Here is a 20,893-nt window from a genome sequence, read left to right as displayed (position 1 = left end):
ACATTTTGTGTGTGTTTTTTCTTCCTTCGGACCTCCAGAAATGTACAACACAAAGCTAAATATACTAATGATAATAAAAACGGTGTCCTAACCAGCTCAGAACCTGTGTCTTTTAAAACAAAAAAACTGTAATAATCTTGAGACTCTTGGTACATAAAGTATTATTTATTAGGAACGTACAAGGGCCACAGAAAAGAAAGTCAAATTCACAGAAATAAAGTGGGAATGTTAAGGGAATAAATATCTTGAAATGATACATTTGCGAGAATTATCTCTGTTTTGTCATGCACGTTTCACGAGACGAATGTAATGTGGAAAGAAAAGTTGGTAAGAAATAATTTGATTTTAAATGCAAAAAGTGGAAATGTTAAGAGAAAAATTAAACAATAATTAAATCTTACATGCATGGCAATGTGTAATAGGCTACTATGAGACAGAGTCCCCATTTTATGTTTAGAAAGTTGTAATATGAGGAAAATAATCATGTTTTAAGAAAAAAAGAAGAATACAATAAAGTTGTTACGCTTAATGGACTATTCGGACCACAGCAGAATAAAATGTACATAAAAGTTGTGTTTATGTATGTAAATTAGATTAACAGTATATCAAAAAATGTAGGGTTGAGATATGAGAGTAGGCGTTTGGCAAATACTTTATAAATATAAAAAAGAAGAAGAAAAAATGTCGACGGGGGTGTGCCTAATATGAAAGTATGTAGTTGCATCCTTGACTAAGGATGACTGATTAGTTTGTGTCTGTTATACTGGCCAAGGTGGGCACACCAGAATATGGCGTATGGGTAGCCTAAGATGAAATGGATTACAGTAACGACATTTCCATTATGATTTGAGACACGCGTGTTAACGTGTATCTCAAGGCACTTTTTGTTACTCGTAAGTGCACGTGACCTGATGGCGAAAAGGGCCATTGCTCATTGTTTGTACTTTGTAGGGTGCGCGCCCACACGAGCCCGCGCCCGCGGGAGCCAAACAATACATACTTTATAGAACGCGCGTTCACGCCGTTTTCCCCACGAATTCACCTTCTTTCCGCCCGAATCGTGTCAGCAGGTCCGGAACCGAGCCCGAAGCCGCCACCTCGGATGTCTTCCGCCGCTTCCGCATTCCCGCGGCGGCGGCCCGCGTCCATGCGCCCAACAGGGACAAAAACCGGTCGGTCCGGCTTATCTGGAGCCTACCGCTGCTCGCCCGGAACAATGCTTCATCGCGGCCGCGCAGGAGAGCAGCACCGCGGCGCGGCTGCTTCCGTGCTGCTTCTGTGCTGTGGCGGCTCGCGCTCGGCGCTCGCAGGACGCTTGTGAGAACCGGAGGTCATGGAGGGCTGCTGCCGCTCCTGCATGCCATGTTGCAAGCGCTTCTGGGACTGCATCTGGCCCGACTTCCGCTACCCCAGCGTGTCGAACCATGGGATCGCCAACCGGGCCGCGGAGGTCACCGAGATCCGGACGGTGTCGGGCGACATCCGCGTGCCGTCGCCGAAGAAGAGGCCGGTCCAACTGTACGCCGCGCTCTTCGACTTCGAGGCCCGCAGTGAGGACGAGCTGACGGTCCGGGAGGGCGACAAGCTTTCCGTGCTGGAGCAGCGAGGCAACTACGTGCTGGCCAAGAAACTGACCGGGTCCCTGGATTCCGGACTCATCCCCGCCAGCTATGTGGCGGTTCTCCAGGACGAGTTCGCCAAACATAAGTGAGTTGGGGCGGTCTGATTTCGGGTCGGTTAACCTTGTCGACTTGCTTCACTTCAACGTGGGGGGCAGATTTTGTGGCTGATCTCAGGTCTGTTGTCAGCCTGCTTCGCACCTGCTCCTTTGTGATCCATTTGGGTTAACACACAAGAACCAACATGAATCACACACAGTCAATCAAAAGCGGACACACAGCTCTGGATAAAATATCAGTCTTGTTAGCTATGTTTGAGTAAAATGAACATATTTGATTCTATGAACGACTGACAATATCAGTCAGTATTCCCAAAATGGTCAAACAAAACAAAAAACGTGTTCTTTTTGGTCTTTTGTTTTCTTTCAAGCAAAATGTTTAACTCCCAAGTAGCACACAACTTGCTGTTGACAGATCTGAGGCCTAAACAAAACAAAGGTTTCCATATGTTAGTTACTTCTTTGCTGATGTGCACTGCTTGCACTAATAACATTGCTGGCTTGTCATACTGTAAATCAGAAATCATATTTTTGTTGTCAGGCCATATCGCCCAAACGGATGTCGAGCTGAACCGGTTTAACGCACAAAGAAAACTTCCATTACTACAGCTTGTCTGTGGGCCGTGGCGTTAGAAATATTCATATTTCATATTCTGCTCCTTAACATGTCAATCTGGCATCATCTGTAAAAGATGCTGGTCCAAGTACACAGGCGAATGCCCCAATTTGTCCCATGTCGCGCTTGACACAGATAACCGCGACAAAAAAAGGTGACATTTTTGAATGGAACAGTCGTTAATTGTTGTTAGTTTCATTGAAACCTGAGTGACATGCCCACGCTGATGACTGTACACAAAAACACACGCACTTGATTCCCAGGCAGAAGCAAACGATCCCACAGCCACCATGTTGAACTGAGCCGACCGACCAGTTTATTGTTTACGTTCTTCTTCTTGTGTTTGTATGTGTGGCTAAATGTCATTTCTTTATCCGCAACCTCCTCGCTCCACGTTAGCTCCTGCTGTTGCGGATACGAGGAGTGAAAAGGGGACCGAATTTTTGAAGAAATGAGATGCTGGTTATTTGTGGTCCATACTTAAGTTGGCACTAACTAAAGTGGGCGTGTACCGTGTGTGTGCAGGTGGTACTATGGCAACATCAACCGCGTCAAAGCTGAGAAGCTGCTGTTGGCACCCCAAAACAAAGATGGCTGCTTCCTGGTGCGAATCAGCGAGAGTCACAGTGATGAGTACACCATCTCAGGTGTGTGTAACAAAGTTTGTGCATTCACTTGAGAGAAAAAAACCAACTCCTGTTTTTCTGACATTTTTTGGGGGAGCTTTATTTTTTTGAGTATATTTTTATTATTTTCTTTTATTCTGAATATATTTTTCTGTTTTACTGAATATTTTTTTTCTGTCAAAAAAATATTCTGAAAAACAGGCTGAAAAAAATTATTCCAAAAAACAGAACACCAGCTCTGTTTTTCAAAATAATTTATTTTTTTGTTTTTTGGAATATATATATATATTTTTTATAATTTCCCCCCCACGTGCTTTTCCGAGTAATTTTTCCTCCTGTTTTTCTGAATATTTTTTTTCAGCCTGTTTTTCTGAATAATTTTTGGCAGAATTTTTTTTTCAGTAAAACAAAACAAAAAATTCAGAAAAACAGAACATTAAAAAAAGTACTAAAAAAAAAAACCTCCCCCAAAAAATATTCAGAAAAACAGGAGTTGTTTTTTTTCAAGTGAATGCCATACGCTTCTGTAAAAATTATTCAGAAAAACAGAAAAATATATAGTATATAATACAGTAAGGGTGTGAAAGTCATTTTTGTGGTAGGCCACATCGTAATTATGGCTTCCCTTTGAGGGCCGTTATGTGTCGTTGTATGTTACCTGAAACTAAATAAATGTTAAATCTTCTAATCATATATACACAACAAATTGATGGATTACTAATTTTGAAATCCAGAATAATAGTTTGTTCAAGTTACTGTTAAAGGGGTAACAAAAAAAAACAAAAAACATGTTACATACATTTCAATGTTATTAGTTACAGTAATAGTACATTTTGAAATTTTGGTACAAATTTTGTCAAGGATCAGGGAAGTGGTGGGCCGGGGTTGGCCCCTGGGCCTTGCGTTTCACACCTTTGATATACAGAAAACTATCTATATATACCAAAACTGTTTTTTGGTGCACCATAGGAGTTTTCTATGCTCCCTCATTGCTTTTATATATTTTGATGGATATTTCAAAATACAAATACAAAAATCCTCTTATGTGGACATTTTTGGTGTCTCCTCGTGTGCCTGTTGCAGCTCGTAGCGAGGGGAAGGTGTTCCATTTCCGCATCCAGCGCTCCATCATCGGCGCCTATTTTGTGTCTGACAAGATCTCCTTCGGGACGCTGGGCGAGCTGGTCTCGTATTACCAGAAGAACTCTCGCAGTTTGGGCGTGCTGCTGGCGGAACCTTGTGTTCAGCAGGTAAAGCTTCATACAGTCGAATATTAATATACATACATAAATGCTTAAATTTGGTTGAGCTGTTATCAGATGACCACGTACAGTAGCTCACTTGATCTCATCACTGATGTCCTATACTTCTTGTTACTTTTTTTCTTTTAAATACAGTCCATTAATTTTTCTCCAAAGATTACTTTTTGTTAAAATGCAACTTTATTCTTTTATGGTTTTGATTTTTTTTCTTTAGAAAAAGATTGCAACATTTTGCCAAAACTTACTATTCTCTTAGGAATGGTTTTTTTGTGTGTGTCATAAAGTACAACTCCTCACATTTAAACCTTTTTTTTTCACAATCTTTTCTCCCAAAAAACTCACATTTCCACTTTTTTTTGAGCCACAATATTAAAAAAAGAAAGAAAAAAGGTAAAAAAATAAAATAAAACCACTCTTTTCTTGTACCATTTTTTTGGGGTGTTGTAACTTAAAAAAAGAAGTTTTTTTTCACAGAACTATGTTTTTTTAAATCATAAAAATCAACTAAAACTATTCCAACATTTTCCAATTTAATATATGTATATTCCACATTTTTTCTTGAAAACAAATATGACTCATGATTTAATTTGTGTTTATTTCATTTCATTTGTGTAAATTTCCATTTACATTTCAAACCTGATTATTTTTAGTTCTTTTTTTTTTTTGGTAAATATGGTAGGATAATGATGATAATAGTAACGCTAATATAATAAACATATCAGTGTTGGGCAGAACAAAATCATTACTTTTCAAGAGACACCAAAACTGTACTTTTGTTCAATCATTATAACATTGCACTGTCAAAGGGAACAATCAGTTTTCAATAATTTGTTAAAAAAAAAAAAAACACCCGCACATGTGGACTGACCGAAAATGTGAAATGTGCTAAATTTTGAAGTTATTTTGGAGATAAATATTACAACATAGCAATAATAATTTCACAGGATTAAAATGGTCAAATTTATTTATTTATATGTGCTTGCTAATGTTAACAAGAAAGCACAGTGTGACATTCATTTCAATGATTCTCTATGTTTGTGTTTTCTTTGTCCCGTTGACAAATGTTATTTAACAGTTGATGGTCATTTATCATTTCAGTCCTTTGTCATTCATTTTCATACGAATCTTTGTGTTTACTTTCACATTGTGTTGACGTGTCAAATGTCAAACGCTTTCACTTGTCGATCATGTTTGTGGCACACCAACAATAAAAATAAAAAAAATCTCAAAGTCGTCTGTCTCGTCTTCTTCATCAGCGGCAAACAAACAAATGCTTTGTCGTCTTGCTTGTCCTCATCAACAGCGGTGAGGACATTCGAGCGTGTCCTTGAGGGTTCTTGAGAGAAGCGGCAGCATGTTGACACGCACGCGCACACACACACGCGCGCGCATGTGGCGTGCACTTACCCGCTTGTGCTCTGTGCAGCGGGAGCTTTACGACATGGAGCCTTGGGAGAGGCCTCGTGAGGAGTTCAAGCTGCACCGCAAGTTGGGCGAAGGCCATTTTGGAGAAGTGTGGGAGGCCGTGTGGACCGCCCAGAACAAGCGAGTGGCCATTAAGATGCTCAAACAAGGTATGACACCGCACTCATTCACACTCGGCAAACAACGTTTGTTTACGTATCTTACCTTGCAGGGGGCGGAGCTTTGACCGAAACCGAATTGGCAGCATTACGTTTTTAAAGTGGAAGTCAACCTTAAATATTTTTTGACAATAATATGCGACCTCACTAGTCTAAACATGACATTCTGATTATTATTGCATTTGTGGAATATGAGTTATGAAGCAAAATCCAGCAGTTTTTATCCATCTCAGGGCGGCGGCCATTTTGCCACTTGCTGTCGATTTGAAGATGACATCGGTAGTCAGGTTTCCGTCCAAATGTTTTGAAATTTAGATGCAAATTTTGTGAAAATGCGCCCGTTTCCATCCGCTCTTCTTTTGCGAATATGCGCCGCGAGATGACGCCGTAGTGGCGGAACTTTGGGACAATGGGGAGTTCCAGGTGGGAATGTTGGTTTTGACGGATTGAACGGACGTAGTTTGTCTCGTTGGCTTCCCTCCCGCATGTAAGCGAAGTGTGTCGTTACATTAAGAGCTGATGTTAATAAAGCCATCTAAAATTGCGATCATGTTTTTTTTTTCTTAAATTAATTATAAAAAGAATCGTGTTTCTTCGTCTCCCCAAACATATCTTACTTTATCATCCGCCATTTATTGTGACTACAAACGTGCGCGTAGTATCGGTTAAAACGTGCGACGTATATCCGGTCTTGTCGTTGCTTATTCGCAAAACCTGTTTCCATTTTCCTTTTTTCAATATGCTTCAAAAACCATCCCGTCCAAGCGTAAATAAAAAAGTGCGAATTTTGGGCCTTTTTTCGAATTTCTGCCGTTTTACATTCAGTTTCTTTTTCGCAATTCTTAAAATAACAATAGGTGGATGGAAACCCACCCAATGCTGATAAGGCGATGACCAATCACAGCTCACCTTTTTTCTGAAGCTGCGCTGTGATTGGTTGTTACCTGCGACCTGAGAAACAGTGATGTCATTTTTACTTGACAGCAAGTGAGAAAATGGCCGCCCCCTGGATAAAAACGGCTGGATTTTGCTTCATAACTCCTATTCCACAAATGTAATATTAATCAGAATGTCATGTTTACACTAGTGAGGTCACATATAACATATTATTGTCAATATATTTTTTTTTAGGTTGACTTTAGAATATCTGTCTGTATCGTGTCTTTGAACCTGGTCTGGATCATATGAACCAAGCGTTGACTGTCAAAATGTGTCTTGTTGATGATTGTCAGAGGACACCAAACAGGACGAGTTTGTGAAGGAGGTTCAGGCGCTGAAGAGTCTCCACCATCCCAAGCTGATCCAGCTGCTGGCCATGTGCTCCCGAGGAGAACCCGTCTACATCGTCACCGAGCTGATGAGCAAAGGAAGTCTCAAGTCATACCTGGCCTGTGAGTACATCCATAGGGAAAAAAAAAAAAAAAAAAAGTCGTTCCAGCGTTCAGCATTCATTTTGCCTCTTCACGCCTTTCTGGCCACTCAAGTCACAAACAAGGAAGCGGCGGGAAACAAGCAAATTGACAAATAGGAAATATAAATGTTCGATTCAAATGATCAATAAAAGTGAGAGATAATGAATGAGAGAAGGTTGAATCGACTAAGGTGTTGTCATCAGGTTATATTAGTTTTGGATTTGTTATTATAGTGGGTTTATATTACGGCTGGTTCTCTTGTGGTTATTTTACGATCAGAAATTAGAGGGGGGAAAAATCAGTTTTAAGGAAATATGCTATATTGTGAATGGGTCTTTCTTTAAAATTATTTGTCATTGTTTTTTTGTTTTTTTTTTGTTATTTAATTTAACTCGAGGTATCGGTGAGTACTCAAATTGAGTACTCATGCTGGTATTAGTTTGAAAAAAAAAGTGGCATTGATTGAACATCTCTTATTTCATTTTATTTTACCTTTTTTGTTTTGAATTTAATTTTAGGTTTGTTAATTAATTAGGTTTTATTTTCCAATAATGTTTTTATTGAGTTTAGTTTTGATAAATGTTGGGTTTTAGTTCTCTATATTGTGTAAAAAGGTGAACTACATTTCCCAAGTGACTGTACAACATAATAATTCCAGTAATAATGAAAAAAAAAAAAATTTACAACCCCCCCGAAAGTTCATGAGCTTATTTGTTTATGGAATTAATGGACGGAGATTAAAACTGAACACATTTTCACTATAATTGTAGTTCGGTTTAGTTTTTATAAAATGTAAATTGCAGTTTCAGTTGCTTTATTTCCTTAATGGGAATTTTAGTTTTTGTTATTTCATTAACTATGATAATAATAACCTCGGATGTTGTCATCGTCAAAGAGAGTTGGTGTGTGGGCGGGGTTATGCAAATTAGCCACTTACTTACAATGAAGCAAAAATCTGAACACATTTTCAGAAGAAGATAAATAAATTACTCGCTTGTTTATTTTCACGCTTGATTGGTCGTCAGGCTTGAATTTTTTTTTTTTTAAAGTCACTTTACTTAACGCCATTTGTCCCCTTTCAAACATTGTTGATCAACATTGTCCTAACTTTGGCTTAAAAATGATCTCACATTTCATCACTGATTTCAGTACAGCTTCCAATGAAAACTGTGTGTGTGTGTGTGTGTGTGTGTAGCTGCTGAAGGCCAGGTGCTGACCTCAGCTCACCTGATCTACATGGGCAGTCAGGTGGCCGAGGGCATGGCCTACCTGGAAGACAGGAACATCGTCCACAGAGACTTGGCGGCGAGGAACATCCTGGTAGCAGAGGACCTGGTCTGCAAGGTGGCAGACTTCGGACTGGCTCGTATAATCAAGGTGTGTCCCTGTGTGCGTCCGTGTGTGTGTGAGACAAACACGAAATGTCAATTGACTCGAGGTGTAATATTTGAAAATATTTAATTTCTTGGTACAATCAACCCTCGTATATATATATATTTTTTGGGTGTGCAAAATCTACCTACTCATGTCTGTATCGCATATTTTATTTGAAAATGTTATGAATCAGTTGTCAGTTGTCTATTATTGATTGTGAGTATTCACAACCTGTAAAAATACCAATTGCTACTTTCCTATTAGCTACTAAGTTCAATTTCTGGCTCAGTGATACATGGATACTCTTATTTTATAAGTGCATATATCGCAAACAAGTCTTTACATTAACTCATTCACTGCCATTGACGGCTACAGACGTCAAAAATTCATTTGAACTATTTCTATTAACAAGAGTATGAAAACGTAAAAAAAAAAGTCATGCGATTAATTACAATAAAAAAATTTATCGCCTGACGTGATTAAGAAAAAGAAAAGATTATTAAAAAAAAATGTTCATCGTAATTAATTGCATGACTTCACGAGTTAACTCACAATTAATCACAAATTTTATATCCGTTCTAAATGTACAAAAAAAAATCTAGTTTTTTATACTCTTGTTAACAAAAGTGGAAAAAAATGTAAACTAATAAAAATAGTTAAAATGAATATTTGACGTCTATATCAATGGCAGTGAATGAGTTAAGTTGGGCACTCAGTGTAACTTATTGTATATACATTACCAGCTGATCAGCTGTTGACGTCGACCACTGCCATTAGCGTTTCAAACCTATTTCGGCTTTATCTTGAAAAATTTGCCACACTCAGTTTAAGTTTGCTGTCAAACTAAATGTGAAAAAAGAGAATTATACATGAATTCAAAACAACCACTTGCTTAAGCCGTAGTCTGCTAGCTTAATGCTAACGTTTAGCATCTCTGTGGCAGTGTTATAACCCTTTAAATGGTGGACATTTGAACATAGTGCAGAAACACATGTAGACAAACAATATAAAAGTACTCTATCATATATTCTTTATCCTCTGCGAAGAACAAGTCCAAACACAGTGTCCGCCCAGTTGTGACATCGGAGTCTTTCTTCATTTGGTGTGTTGTCGCTTCCTGTCTGTCTTGTGGAATGTTGACTCCTGCTGCCTTTTCCAGGACAGCGTGTACACGGCCAGCCGGAGCACCAAGATACCTGTGCGGTGGACGGCACCCGAGGCCGCCATTCACCAGAAGTTCTCCGTCAAGTCTGACGTGTGGTCCTTCGGCGTTCTGCTCTACGAGATGATGTCGCGCGGGAAAATGCCCTACGAAGGTAGCGTTTTTGGGATTCGGGGAATTTTACCGGCATACACACATCGACGAAATACCCTAGCTTGTGAAAATATAATTTGAGCAACAAAATAAGATGGATGTTATTAAATAATACATTTGCACATTATGTGTACTCATTTTTCATTTATGTCATACAAATAGGTAGGAGTGTCAGGTGATTTAAAATATTTAATCGTAATTAATCGCATGGCTTCAATAGTTAACTCGTGATTAATCGCTAATTTTATATCTGTTCTAAATGTACAATAATAGAAGTTTTCATACACTTGTTAACATAAAAGTGAGACAAAAAAGTTAAACTAATAAAAATATGGCTGCATCTTTTAATTTCATAATAAGTATGATATTGATTAGTGTTGGTCTTTTTTCTGCCACCAGATGGCTTAGTTGCATTTGCAAGACATTGGTGACAGTAGGCATTTTTCTTTGTATCAAATTTTTAACATGAAGTAACTTGTGAAATTCTGCACATTTTAAAAATAGTAAAATGCAAACAAATATACGCATTATTATTAGATTTATAACTGCTAAAATTTGATGTGGACGTGTCTGCTGCGTTGCAACTGGAATTTCACCAGTACAGGATTTACAAGTAAGGGGCGGTCATTAATCGCTCATTAAAAAAAAAATGGTGGCGTTAAAGGAACTTTAAATTAACTCAAAATTAACACACTAATTTTGACCTTCCTAATAATTAGTAAATAATAAGTAAATAATAAATTAATAAAATAATTTCCTCTTGGGGGGCCTCAACATGCCAAAAAAATCAACTGTTTTGAAAATGTGCATATTTTAGGGGACCTCGATATGACCCCTGAAAACTCCGTCAGTCATGTCCTGTAAGTTTAGGAGAAACAAAAATGAGGCCCCAGCACCAGTTTAACCAGTCACCGTGAAGTCTTGATTCTTGTCTGTCAAAATGGGACGTACAAAAAAAGTCTCAAGGTGAAACTGAACAGGAAGTCAGCCATTTTGGGCCAATTCCAAGCTCGTGTTCAAGGGCTGTAATTATCAGTGTGTTATTTGGACTCCCTCTAGTGGTTAACTTTATGTCACAATGGCTTCAACTTTGTTTTTTTAACAGTACATTTATATACAAAGTAGAATTCAGCTGTATTTAACTTTTATGCACAACGGTTTATTTCGGTTTCGTGTTTTACAATGCAATACAATTTATTTAAGTTCATTTTCAAAGCCTTAAAATGCTTCCTGAGCCAATGTCTCACGAGATTCTCCCCTTCCTTATCTGACCTTTCAGGCAAAAACAACAAGCAGGTGTTGGACCTGCTGTCGTCCGGCGCTCGCCTGGCGTGTCCGAGCAGATGCCCTCACAACATCTACCGCATCATGATGGACTGCTGGGCGGCCGAGCCTTCCAAGAGGCCTTCCTTCCACGCTTTGCACAGCCAGCTGGACTCCATTTACGCTCGGATCTACTTCAAGACCATCGAGGTGTGATCGTGTGGCGGCGGCGCCGACGACATCGCCGCTGTAGATGCTGGCAAAAACTGTCATAAAGGAAGCTGGGTTGGATTTTTTTTTCCCTGGCGATGACTTTCCTCAATGATGACTGCAGGCCACAAGGAGGCGCTGTGTGCAATAATGATGTGCTGGCTTGTGAGTAGCCACATTAGCTACCTGACATAAGCTAATCTTTTTGTCCCAATGAAACCTCCAGTCATGTTCCTAAAGGAAGACGGAACGTTGGTGATTCATCAACGGAGATGGGATACCCTTTTGGTCATTAGCTTTAGCATTAGCATTTGTTTAGAACAAACTTGAGCCGCTAAACGTTTTTAGGCTTGCATGGTTACTAAAGCACTGTGCATTGACTATGGGTGGGCAAAGTATGGCTCAGTTCCTTTAATTTTTTTAATCTGGCCCAAGGAAAATCTTGGGATGATTTACCTTTTTTTTTCGCAAAAATGCATTGATTTCTATAAAAAAAAAACAATATCAAAACCACAATTATAATTAGTAATTTATGCCCTTAAGATGTTTACAGATGCCTATATTCACAGTTTGAGATGTAAATATGCCACAAATGATGGTCCAAAAACATATAAAATGTCTTTATTTGAAACTCATTTTAGGAAATTGCTCTTAACTCTTTCACTGCCATTGACGACAATAGACGTCAATTTTTTTAAAATTATTTTTCCACTTTTGTTAACAAGAGTATGAAATCCTAAAAAAAAAAAGGAATTGTACATTTAGAACAGATATAAAATTTGTGATTAATCTTGAGTTAACTATTGAAGTCATGCGATTAATTACAATTAAAACATTTAATCGCCTAATGCCGCTAATTAAAAAAAGAAGAAGAAAAGATTATTAAAAATTAGGGGCGTCAGACAATTAAATGTTTTAATTGTAATTAATTGCATGACTTTAATAGTTAACTAACGAATAATCACAAATGTTATATCTGTTCTAAATATACAATAAAAAAATTCTAGGTTTTCATACTCTTGTTAACAAAAGTGGGAAAAAAATGTGGAACTAATAGAAATAGTTCAAATTAATTTATTACGTCTATAGCCGTTAATGGCAGTGAATGAGTTAAAAATAAATCACTTACCGATGATTTGATTCCCATTTTTAACAGCTAAAAATACTCACGCGACTTTCTGCTAAACTTAACTTCTCCAAAACGTACACAAATGTTCAAATAATTAACATCACATCACTTCAACACACTTACTTGAAAGCTGTTACCACTTTCCGAAAAACCAGGGCTTTGGTGCCATCTGGTGGCATCTTAGGGCAATAAAGAAGGAACACAAAAGCCGCCATAGGTGAGTTTTTAGGCTAATAACTGAACATAGGTGCCACAGGGAAAAAATGTAAATAGGTGATTTTATGTATGGTTTAATTGATTACATTCTTGGTGAATTATAATTTATTTATAGATGATAGGAGTAAAATCGAGAATGAATGCTATTATTAATATTGAAGTTTTTAAAAATGTATTGCTTATCAAATGGCCCATCCCATTTGTCTTTTTTTTTTTCCAAATGAAGCGTCCCTTGAGCACAAAAGTTTGCCCACCCCTGGTCTCCTCCGCTTGACTGGTTAGCACACTTACCGTAGCATAACTTCCCGCACTCGACCGGCGTGGCCAAACACTTGCTAGCCGAGCGCAAAGTATTACGTTGACTCAGTCTTCCAGCGGCCTCCGGAGGGGCAGCCATGTTTACACGGCCGTCGCCACGATGAGCGCGGCGAAGTTTTATTTTGACAGGGTAAGATGCGACGCAATGCGAGACAACAATGCAACTTTGCTACTTTTGTGACCTTTACAATCTTGAGCCATAAAAAATGTCAATGGAGTGATGTGTTATCACAAACAATAAAATCTTTTCACTCTTTCACCGCGACTTACTTTTGTATGCTATTTTTAGTACAAGCTGTTTACAGGAAGCCGCTGTGATTTTGAAAAGAGATTTGTCATTTAGAGGATGGAATGTTCTGTTGAGTAATAAGTCGGACTTTGGAACACCTTTCTTACTCATACTTTTGTTGTTCTATATTTATATGTTGACTTTTCAATGTTTGCATTTCTTTAATTTAATTAAATTTAATTAATTAATTTTTTTCCCCAATGACATCACAGTACCAAAGTAATCAGAAAACGATGTCACCTGTTTTTGGGGATTGGTCATGTGACGACATTTTCAGTCTACAGCTAATGGCAAAATGGCCGCCCCCTGACATGGATAAATACAGGATTATTTTGCCGCATAATTCATATTCTACAAATTAGTTTGGTTTTAGGTCTCATTTGTCCTATCATGGCCCGTGACGCTCCATTGTGTTCTTTTTGTCTACACGGGTGTCAAACCCGAGGCCCAGGGGTCAGATCTGGCCTGCGGAAGCAAATGCGTCAACTTCCATGGTTGTTGCTCAAATCTCTAAATAACAATAACAGATATTGATAACTATTTCCATTGTAAACCCATTTTTATAGTCATTTGAACAATAGTTTAGCAAACTACAGTATTATCCTCAACGTCTGATTTCAGAAGTAGTTATTCTTATAAGTATATGTAATATGAGAAGATTAATCATGTGTATGATTTCATAGTCATAATGGCCCTCTGCGGTAAATCGTAAAAATATTGTAGCCTGTGACAAAACTGAGTTTCACACCCCCGAAGCCCTATTATGTCCCGTAATCTCCCATTTTCCCATAGTTGTCTTTTGTTATTGTGTCGCACTGCGTTGCAATTTGACAAACTATTATATCTAAACTAAACTTTATATCTCATCATGTCCCATAATATCCCATAATGATCCCTTTTTATTTCTTCAAGTGCCGTAATGTCCAATTTTGCTCGAAGGTGTCCCGTAATGCCCCTATTGTGTTTCATGTTGATATTGTGCCTTAGTCTCCGATAATTTCCTACCTCCACTGTCACAATTAGACCTCATAGGTCTCATCAGGTCCCCTCATATATCATTTTTGTGTCTCATCATGTCCAATCATGAATCCATTCTTGTCCCATCGTGTCATTTTGTCCCCCAGTGAACAATATTGCATCTTATCCTGTCCCCGATTATGTCCCATTTTGATTTATTTGTTCAAAAGGGGACAGTGGACATTAATAGACATTTCAATTGTTACGAAAAATAGTATTCCAGTCATAAGGCTTATTTCCATATAGAGATTGTCCGATGTTGTGTCTCAGCATGTCACATGATAATCCCATCATGCTCAAGTTCATCCCAGCATGTCCCATGACGTCCACTTTGTCCCCTAGCGTCCCATGTTGTCCCACCATTCCTCCTCCTATTTCCCATCATTTCAGATCGCGTGCCTTTATGTCGCATTTTGTCTGGTAATGTGTTGCTTTGGCCTCCCGTATAATGACCTTGATTGCACAAGGAACTCGTGTCTTCGCGGCACACGCTGCTCGAGTCCCCAAGCAACATTCTCAGAAATCCAGCAGCGTCACTACCGGTCCAACAGGTACTGCCAAGCATTATGATCAAGGACGGCTACTTCTTTGGCAGTCAGTCATGGATGAATGCATGCGCAGTGCATGTCCGGCTCTGTGGCAGAAGCTCTATGGGGACAAAAAGACAAAAGGGGACGATGGCATGACGGCCCCCAACCCGGAACTGCTATCACAACCTCAACAAGGGCCACCGGCCAACGAGGAGGAGAACGGAAGCACGTATGAGGCTTTATGGGACTTTCAGGGCCGGAACCCAAATGAGATGACGTTCCAGAAGGGAGACCAGTTCAAGGTCCAGAGCTGTAGCGACGACTGGTGGACCGTGTCCAGGCTGGACCAGACCGGAAGCAGACTTAACAGCGGCATCGTGCCCGGAAACTACCTGCAGAAAACTGAGACCAGTACGCAGGTGGAACCGTGAGTTTACAGTACAACACTTACACAGTGTTCCTAATTATTATGCAAATGATGTTTTTCTCTTATTTTTTATAAATAATCTATGCAAATGAAACTCGGCACACAATTTCAAGTCAACTGTTGGAGAATCATTTGAATGTTTTTTTTTTTTAAACAAACCTTCCTATGATAGCATAGCAGTACTTTATTTTTTTCCTCAAAATGAAAACATTCCAAATTATTATGCACAGCAGTATTTCAAGACATTTGTCGCTTGCAGAGAGCTTAAAATAATAATTTGGTAAATTCGCAGCATTAAGAAGTTGAATTTGCAGAAATGAAAAGCTATTCGTCAAGTAACATCAAACCTCTGGGGTCACAAATTCTGACTGTGTGTACGTGGGCGCTTGTCAGATGGAACTTTGGGACCATGAACCGTTCCGACGCCCAAAGTCTCCTCATGGCACCGGGAAACAGACCGGGAGCGTTCCTCGTCCGATCCAGTGAGAACCATGTTGGTTATGTCCTCTCAGGCAAGAAGACCACGTCATGGCACCAGTTGGTCAAAACCGATATCGTTCATGTCATTTGTAAAGGAAGCCCGTCTGCGTGTTCACGTGCCTGTCTACAGTGCGTTCCAGCTGTCGGGTGAAACACTTCAAGATCTCTCAAACGTCGGAAGGGCTCTTCGTCCTGGATAGCATCCAGCAGTTTACATCGCTGAGCCACTTGGTGGCGCACTATTGCAACAACCGCCTCCGTCTCAGCAACGAGGACACGTTGGGCGAGCCATGCAGGCCGGTAAGTCGCTCGGACCTGCATGATTGCACGCACACGTTCATATTTTAATGGAAAGATCATTTCAAGAAAAGCAGACGAGAAGATCTGGAGAGTGAGAGAGGGGGAGTGTGAGAGAGAGGGGGAGAGAGTTGGGGGGAGAGAAAGACAGAGAGGGGGGATAGTTAGGGGGAGAGAGAGTTAGGGGGTGAGTTAGGGAGAGAGAGAGAGAGAGAGAGAGAGAGAGAGAGAGAGAGAGAGAGAGAGAGAGAGAGAGAGAGAGAGAGAGAGAGAGAGAGAGAGAGAGAGGGAGGGGAGAAGGGTGAGGGGAGATCAAGTTAGGGGGAGAAAGAGAGAGAGGGGGGAGAGGGGGAAAGAGAGGGGGGCGGGGGAGGGAGAGGGGGGAATAGAGAGTTGGGGGGTGAGAAGGGGGAGGGGAGATAGAGTTAGGGGGAGAGAGAGAGAGGGGTAGAGGGGGAGGAGAGGGGGTAGAGGGGGGAGGAGAAGGGGGAGACGGGGAGAGGAAGGGGGGAGGGAGAGAGTTAGGGAGAGAGAAAGAGAGAGAGGGGGGGAGCGGGGGGAAGACGGGGCGGAGGAGGGAGAGGGTTGGGGAGAGAGGGTGGGGGGAGAGAGAGTTGGGGAGAGAGGGAGGAAGAGAAGGGGTGAGGGAAGGAGAGTTGGGGGGGAGACAGGTGGCGGAGGGGCGAGAGAGGGGGAGGGAGAGAGAGAGAGTTGGGGAAAGAGGGAGGAAGAGAGGGAGAGAGTTATGGGGAGAGAGGGGGGAGAAGGGGGAGGGAATAAAGAGTTAGGGGAGAGAAAAAGGGAGGGGTAGAGGGGGAAAGAGAGAGGAGGTGGAGGGGGGAGAGGGGAGCGGGAGTGAGTTAGGTGAAGAGTTAGGGGGAGAGAGAGTTAGAGGGGGAGGGGGAGAGTTAGCGAGAGAGGGAGAGTGAGTTAGGGGGAGAGAGAGAGACAGCGAGAGTGTGAGGCAGGGGGAGGTTAGAGAGGGAGTGTGGGAGAGACAGAGCATGCTCATAATAACAAAATTTAAAAAACAGCTTTTACTGCGCAGGGAAGTCTATTCCTAAATCTGAGTTTACCTGCCTCACTAGTGTGTGTGTGTGTGTGTTTCTTCAGAAAGAACCCCTGTCGGAAGTCCACTTCCCAGATGACGAGTGGGAGCTACCCAAGGAGGAGTTCACCCTGGAGGACAAGTTGGGAAGCGGCTACTTTGCGGACGTCTACCGAGGATGCTGGAAGTCGAGCATTCGCGTGGCCGTCAAGATCATCAAGAATGGTATTCTCGCTCCCGCCTTCTCGCTCCCGCCTTCTCGCTCCCGCCTTCACGCTCCCGCCTTGGCCCACCCGCTCGCGAGTTCTGTGCGGTGACCGTCGCTTTCTGTTTGTCCTCAGACTCGGAGGTGAACCACTTGGAGTTCCAGAGGGAAGTGCAGATCCTGAAGCGCCTGCACCACCGCCACCTCATCTCGCTGTTCGCCGTCTGCACTGCCTCCACGCCATATTACATCATCACCGAGCTGATGGAGAAAGGAAGTCTGCTCAACCTGCTCAGAAGTAAATATGGTTGTTCTTTACCATTCGCAAAAAGTTGAGTCGTCATGGCACATTTGATGGCATCGATTTTTTGGGGGGTTGTTATGAGAGACATGTCCATCCAGTTTAATGTTGATAGGTTGTCATGGACTTTGGACTGGATTTACCCACATTGTGTATTTAAAATAAAAATGGCCGACCTGTTCAATGTTATAATTGTGTTCTTGAGACTTTTCGGTCAAACCAGTGTTGCAAGCTCATTTAAAAAAAAAAACTTTCCAGAGGATGCAACGAGAGGACCAAAAGTCGACTGATTGTCATGGCAACTGACCTTCATTTTGAATTGCCATCAATTCGCAATTCCGAACATCCGGGCATTTCAGAGGAAGGTCATTTGGATTTGGGACGTAAGCTCGGAATTATCAATAGTAGTTCATTTGACACTACGCTAGCTACTACTAGCATTTAACATCTGACTTGCTACACCCAATTACTGTTAGCATTTCGCCATGTAGCATCATGACACTGCTCTGATGTTTTATGAATCCCACTTGAATTCTAGGCAGCATAGGCCTACGACCCACTGTGATACAATTGGCTGCTGCCTAGGTAGGACACGCCCTTCTCCATCCAGGCCGTGATCTGACTTTTGTGAGGCGGCATTACCAATACCACTAACTAAACCTAACCAACATGATTGTTTTTATTTTCTGCAAAAGTGATAGATATTTGGAATGGTCATCTCATTTGATCGGCAACAACCGATCATATTGCAGCCAGCAGAGAAAGCTACTTGAAAATATTAGCAGCTAGCCGCTGACACGTTGCACTCACTATTGCTAGCTACAATTAGCATGTAGCATCTGACACATTACAATAAACTACCGCGAGAAGATTAGCATGTAGCATGTAGCATTCGCATCACGCCACAGTCCTAAACTGCTTTGGTTGTCTTTGCTTTTATGTTGAGGTCCCGAGGGCCAGCAGCAGGATATGATGTCACTGTCGGACATGGCCGGCCAGGTGGCTGATGGGATGTCGTACCTGGAGGAGCACAATTTCGTGCACAGAGACTTGGCGGCCCGGAACGTCCTGGTGGGAGAAGACTACATCTGCAAGGTGGCCGATTTTGGACTGACCCAAGTCATCAAGGTGGGTGGCATTTATGCATGCAAATTGTAAATAGTTTATGTTACAACTGTTACAGATTATTCCTATTTTGTTAAGGAAATCACAGAACGCTACCTTGGATATTCAAATAAAAAATAATCATGATGAGCAGATGAGTCCGACGTTAGCTAACCCCAATTGCAGCTAGCCTTACTAGATTTGGAAGTAAAGGGCAGTAAAAAAAAAAAAAAGTCATAGCTCACATTGCTTGAGCAAAAACGAGCCAAAATATTTTGCAGACGATTGCGATGTACGCGGTGTTCTTTTGCCAGAGGCTCCGTGAAGTAACAAAGCTAATGTCTTGAAGCTAACCCTGATCGCAGCTAGCCTTAATAGATTCATATATAGACTATGCTGAAGATTTTATCCATCAGAATAATGAACATGTGACTTCATTTTTTTTTTCCTGGTGGAGGAAAATGGGAAGAGTCTGTTCGAAGGAGGTTGTTTGGGGAGGGGGGGGGGTCGATCTAATGGAGGCACATTAACTCATTCACTGCCAATGACAACTATAGACGTCAAAAATTCATTTGAACTATTTCTATTAGTTAAACTTTTTTTTTTCATTTTTGATAACAAGAGTATGAAAACCTAGAAAATAATTGTTTTTGTTTATTTAGAACAGATATAAAATTTGTGATTAATCGTGAGTTAACTAGGGAAGTCATGCGATTAATTACGATTTTAATAATCGTTTCTTTTTCTTTTTTTAAACATAAATATATATTTTTTTAATAATCTTTTTTTATTTAAGAAAAGATTATTAAAAATTAGGGACGTCAGGCGATTACAATTTTTAATCGTAATTAATCGCATGACTTCACTAGTTAACTCACGATTAATCACAAATTTTACATTTGTTCTAATACAATAAACAAAAAATCTAGGTTTTCATACTCTTGTTAACAAAAGTGGGAAAAAATGTTTAACTAATAGAAATAGTTAAATAGATTTTTTTTATGCCTATAGCGTCAATGGCATAGAATGAGTTAAGGTGTCAGTCAATGGTGTTTTTGGCCGCCCAGGAGCCCATCTACTTTGCGTACCAGAAAGCCATCCCGCACAAATGGAGCGCGCCAGAGGCCATCAGCCAAAAGAAGTTCTCGGTCAAGTCGGACGTGTGGTCCTTTGGCATTCTGCTCTACGAGATGGTCACCTACGGAGGTGTGCCCTACCCAGGCGAGTGGCTAGCTGAGCTCAGCATGGCGCGTGCTGGTCACTGGCATTTCCCCAGCTTGACGGGCGCTCTTCTTAGCAGGTCTGAGTGGGCAGGAGGCGGACAAGTTGGTCAGCACGAGCTACAGGATGCCGGCGCCTGCCGATTGTCCGCCGTTCCTCTACGAAATCATGTGCAAATGCTGGAACGCCGATCCGGAACTGAGGCCCGACTTCTGGCAGCTGAAGGAGCAAATGTACAGCATCTACGATGGGAGCGTCAAATCCTTGGAAAATATTGACAAACAAGCACCTACAACCACACCGACAGCATCACCTACACCACCTACGGACGATTAAGGGGCTTCAATTAAACGGAACTGACTTTTGGCAAGAGACGCCTGATGAAGCCTAGAACAGGGATCGGAAGTTTAAAGGCTGGAGGGGGGCACTATTTATCATCAGCGCTACTGGGAGGACAACATTTTTATTGAGCCAATGTAAATCACAGTATATTAATATATTTTATTTTTCATAATATATTTCTCTGTTCATGTATACAAGATCCAGCCTTCCATAAAGAAGGGTTTGAGCTAGCAAAAATAAAATAAAATACACATACTCTTAATTATTTTTTTTCCCCCAATGTCATCACAGTGCCAAAGTAATAAGTCGGACTTTGGAACACCTTTCTTACTCGTACTTTTGTTGTTCTATATTTATATGTTGACTTTTCAATGGCTGCATTTCTTTAATTTAATTTAAATTTAATTAATTTAATTTTTTCCCCAATGACATCACAGTGCCAAAGTAATCAGATAACGATGTCATCTGTTTTTGCGGATTGGTCATGTGACGACATTTTCAGTCTACAGCTAATGGCAAAATGGCCGCCCCCTGAAATGGATAAATACAGGATTATTTTGCCGCATAATTCATATTCTACAAATGCCGGAATCAGTATGCTGGAGTTAGCCTAGTGGGGATGCATAGAAC

The 20,893-nt window shown here is 40.8% G+C and overlaps 2 protein-coding genes across 2 annotated transcripts; both read left to right on the top strand.

Moving 5' to 3' along the window:
- Nucleotides 1–968: 968 nt before the first annotated feature.
- Nucleotides 969–13,261, top strand: srms (src-related kinase lacking C-terminal regulatory tyrosine and N-terminal myristylation sites). The gene is made up of 8 exons (XM_086069887.1): nt 969–1,707; nt 2,820–2,941; nt 4,004–4,170; nt 5,609–5,756; nt 6,998–7,156; nt 8,373–8,554; nt 9,711–9,867; nt 11,146–13,261. Exons 1-8 carry the CDS (start codon nt 1,334–1,336, stop codon nt 11,343–11,345), a joined length of 1,509 nt encoding a protein of 502 aa, XP_085926013.1. The 5' UTR covers nt 969–1,333; the 3' UTR covers nt 11,346–13,261.
- Nucleotides 13,262–14,894: 1,633 nt separating this feature from the next.
- ptk6b (PTK6 protein tyrosine kinase 6b) lies at nt 14,895–20,518 on the top strand. The gene is made up of 8 exons (XM_086069888.1): nt 14,895–15,265; nt 15,659–15,777; nt 15,876–16,045; nt 17,156–17,315; nt 17,432–17,593; nt 18,543–18,724; nt 19,768–19,921; nt 20,001–20,518. The coding sequence occupies exons 1-8, from the start codon at nt 14,910–14,912 to the stop codon at nt 20,255–20,257; spliced, it is 1,560 nt and encodes a 519-aa protein (XP_085926014.1). The 5' UTR covers nt 14,895–14,909; the 3' UTR covers nt 20,258–20,518.
- Nucleotides 20,519–20,893: the final 375 nt, after the last annotated feature.

This window comes from Leptonotus elevatus, chromosome 2 (assembly GCF_054856555.1).
Source record: "Leptonotus elevatus isolate MCC_2025b chromosome 2, RoL_Lele_1.0, whole genome shotgun sequence".
In the NCBI taxonomy this organism is placed as follows: Eukaryota; Metazoa; Chordata; class Actinopteri; order Syngnathiformes; family Syngnathidae; genus Leptonotus; species Leptonotus elevatus.
This window is presented reverse-complemented; position numbering and strand designations above follow the sequence as displayed.

Excerpts from the sequence above, each read along its gene's own strand:
- srms (XM_086069887.1), top strand. The coding sequence starts at position 1,334 with ATGGAGGGCTGCTGCCGCTCCTGCATGCCATGTTGCAAGCGCTTCTGG. Across the intron at positions 2,942-4,003 it reads TGATGAGTACACCATCTCAG|CTCGTAGCGAGGGGAAGGTG; the intron begins GTGTGTGTAACA and ends TGCCTGTTGCAG. Across the intron at positions 9,868-11,145 it reads CGGGAAAATGCCCTACGAAG|GCAAAAACAACAAGCAGGTG; the intron begins GTAGCGTTTTTG and ends CTGACCTTTCAG.
- ptk6b (XM_086069888.1), top strand. The coding sequence starts at position 14,910 with ATGGATGAATGCATGCGCAGTGCATGTCCGGCTCTGTGGCAGAAGCTC. Across the intron at positions 15,266-15,658 it reads ACCAGTACGCAGGTGGAACC|ATGGAACTTTGGGACCATGA; the intron begins GTGAGTTTACAG and ends GGCGCTTGTCAG. Across the intron at positions 19,922-20,000 it reads CGGAGGTGTGCCCTACCCAG|GTCTGAGTGGGCAGGAGGCG; the intron begins GCGAGTGGCTAG and ends TCTTCTTAGCAG.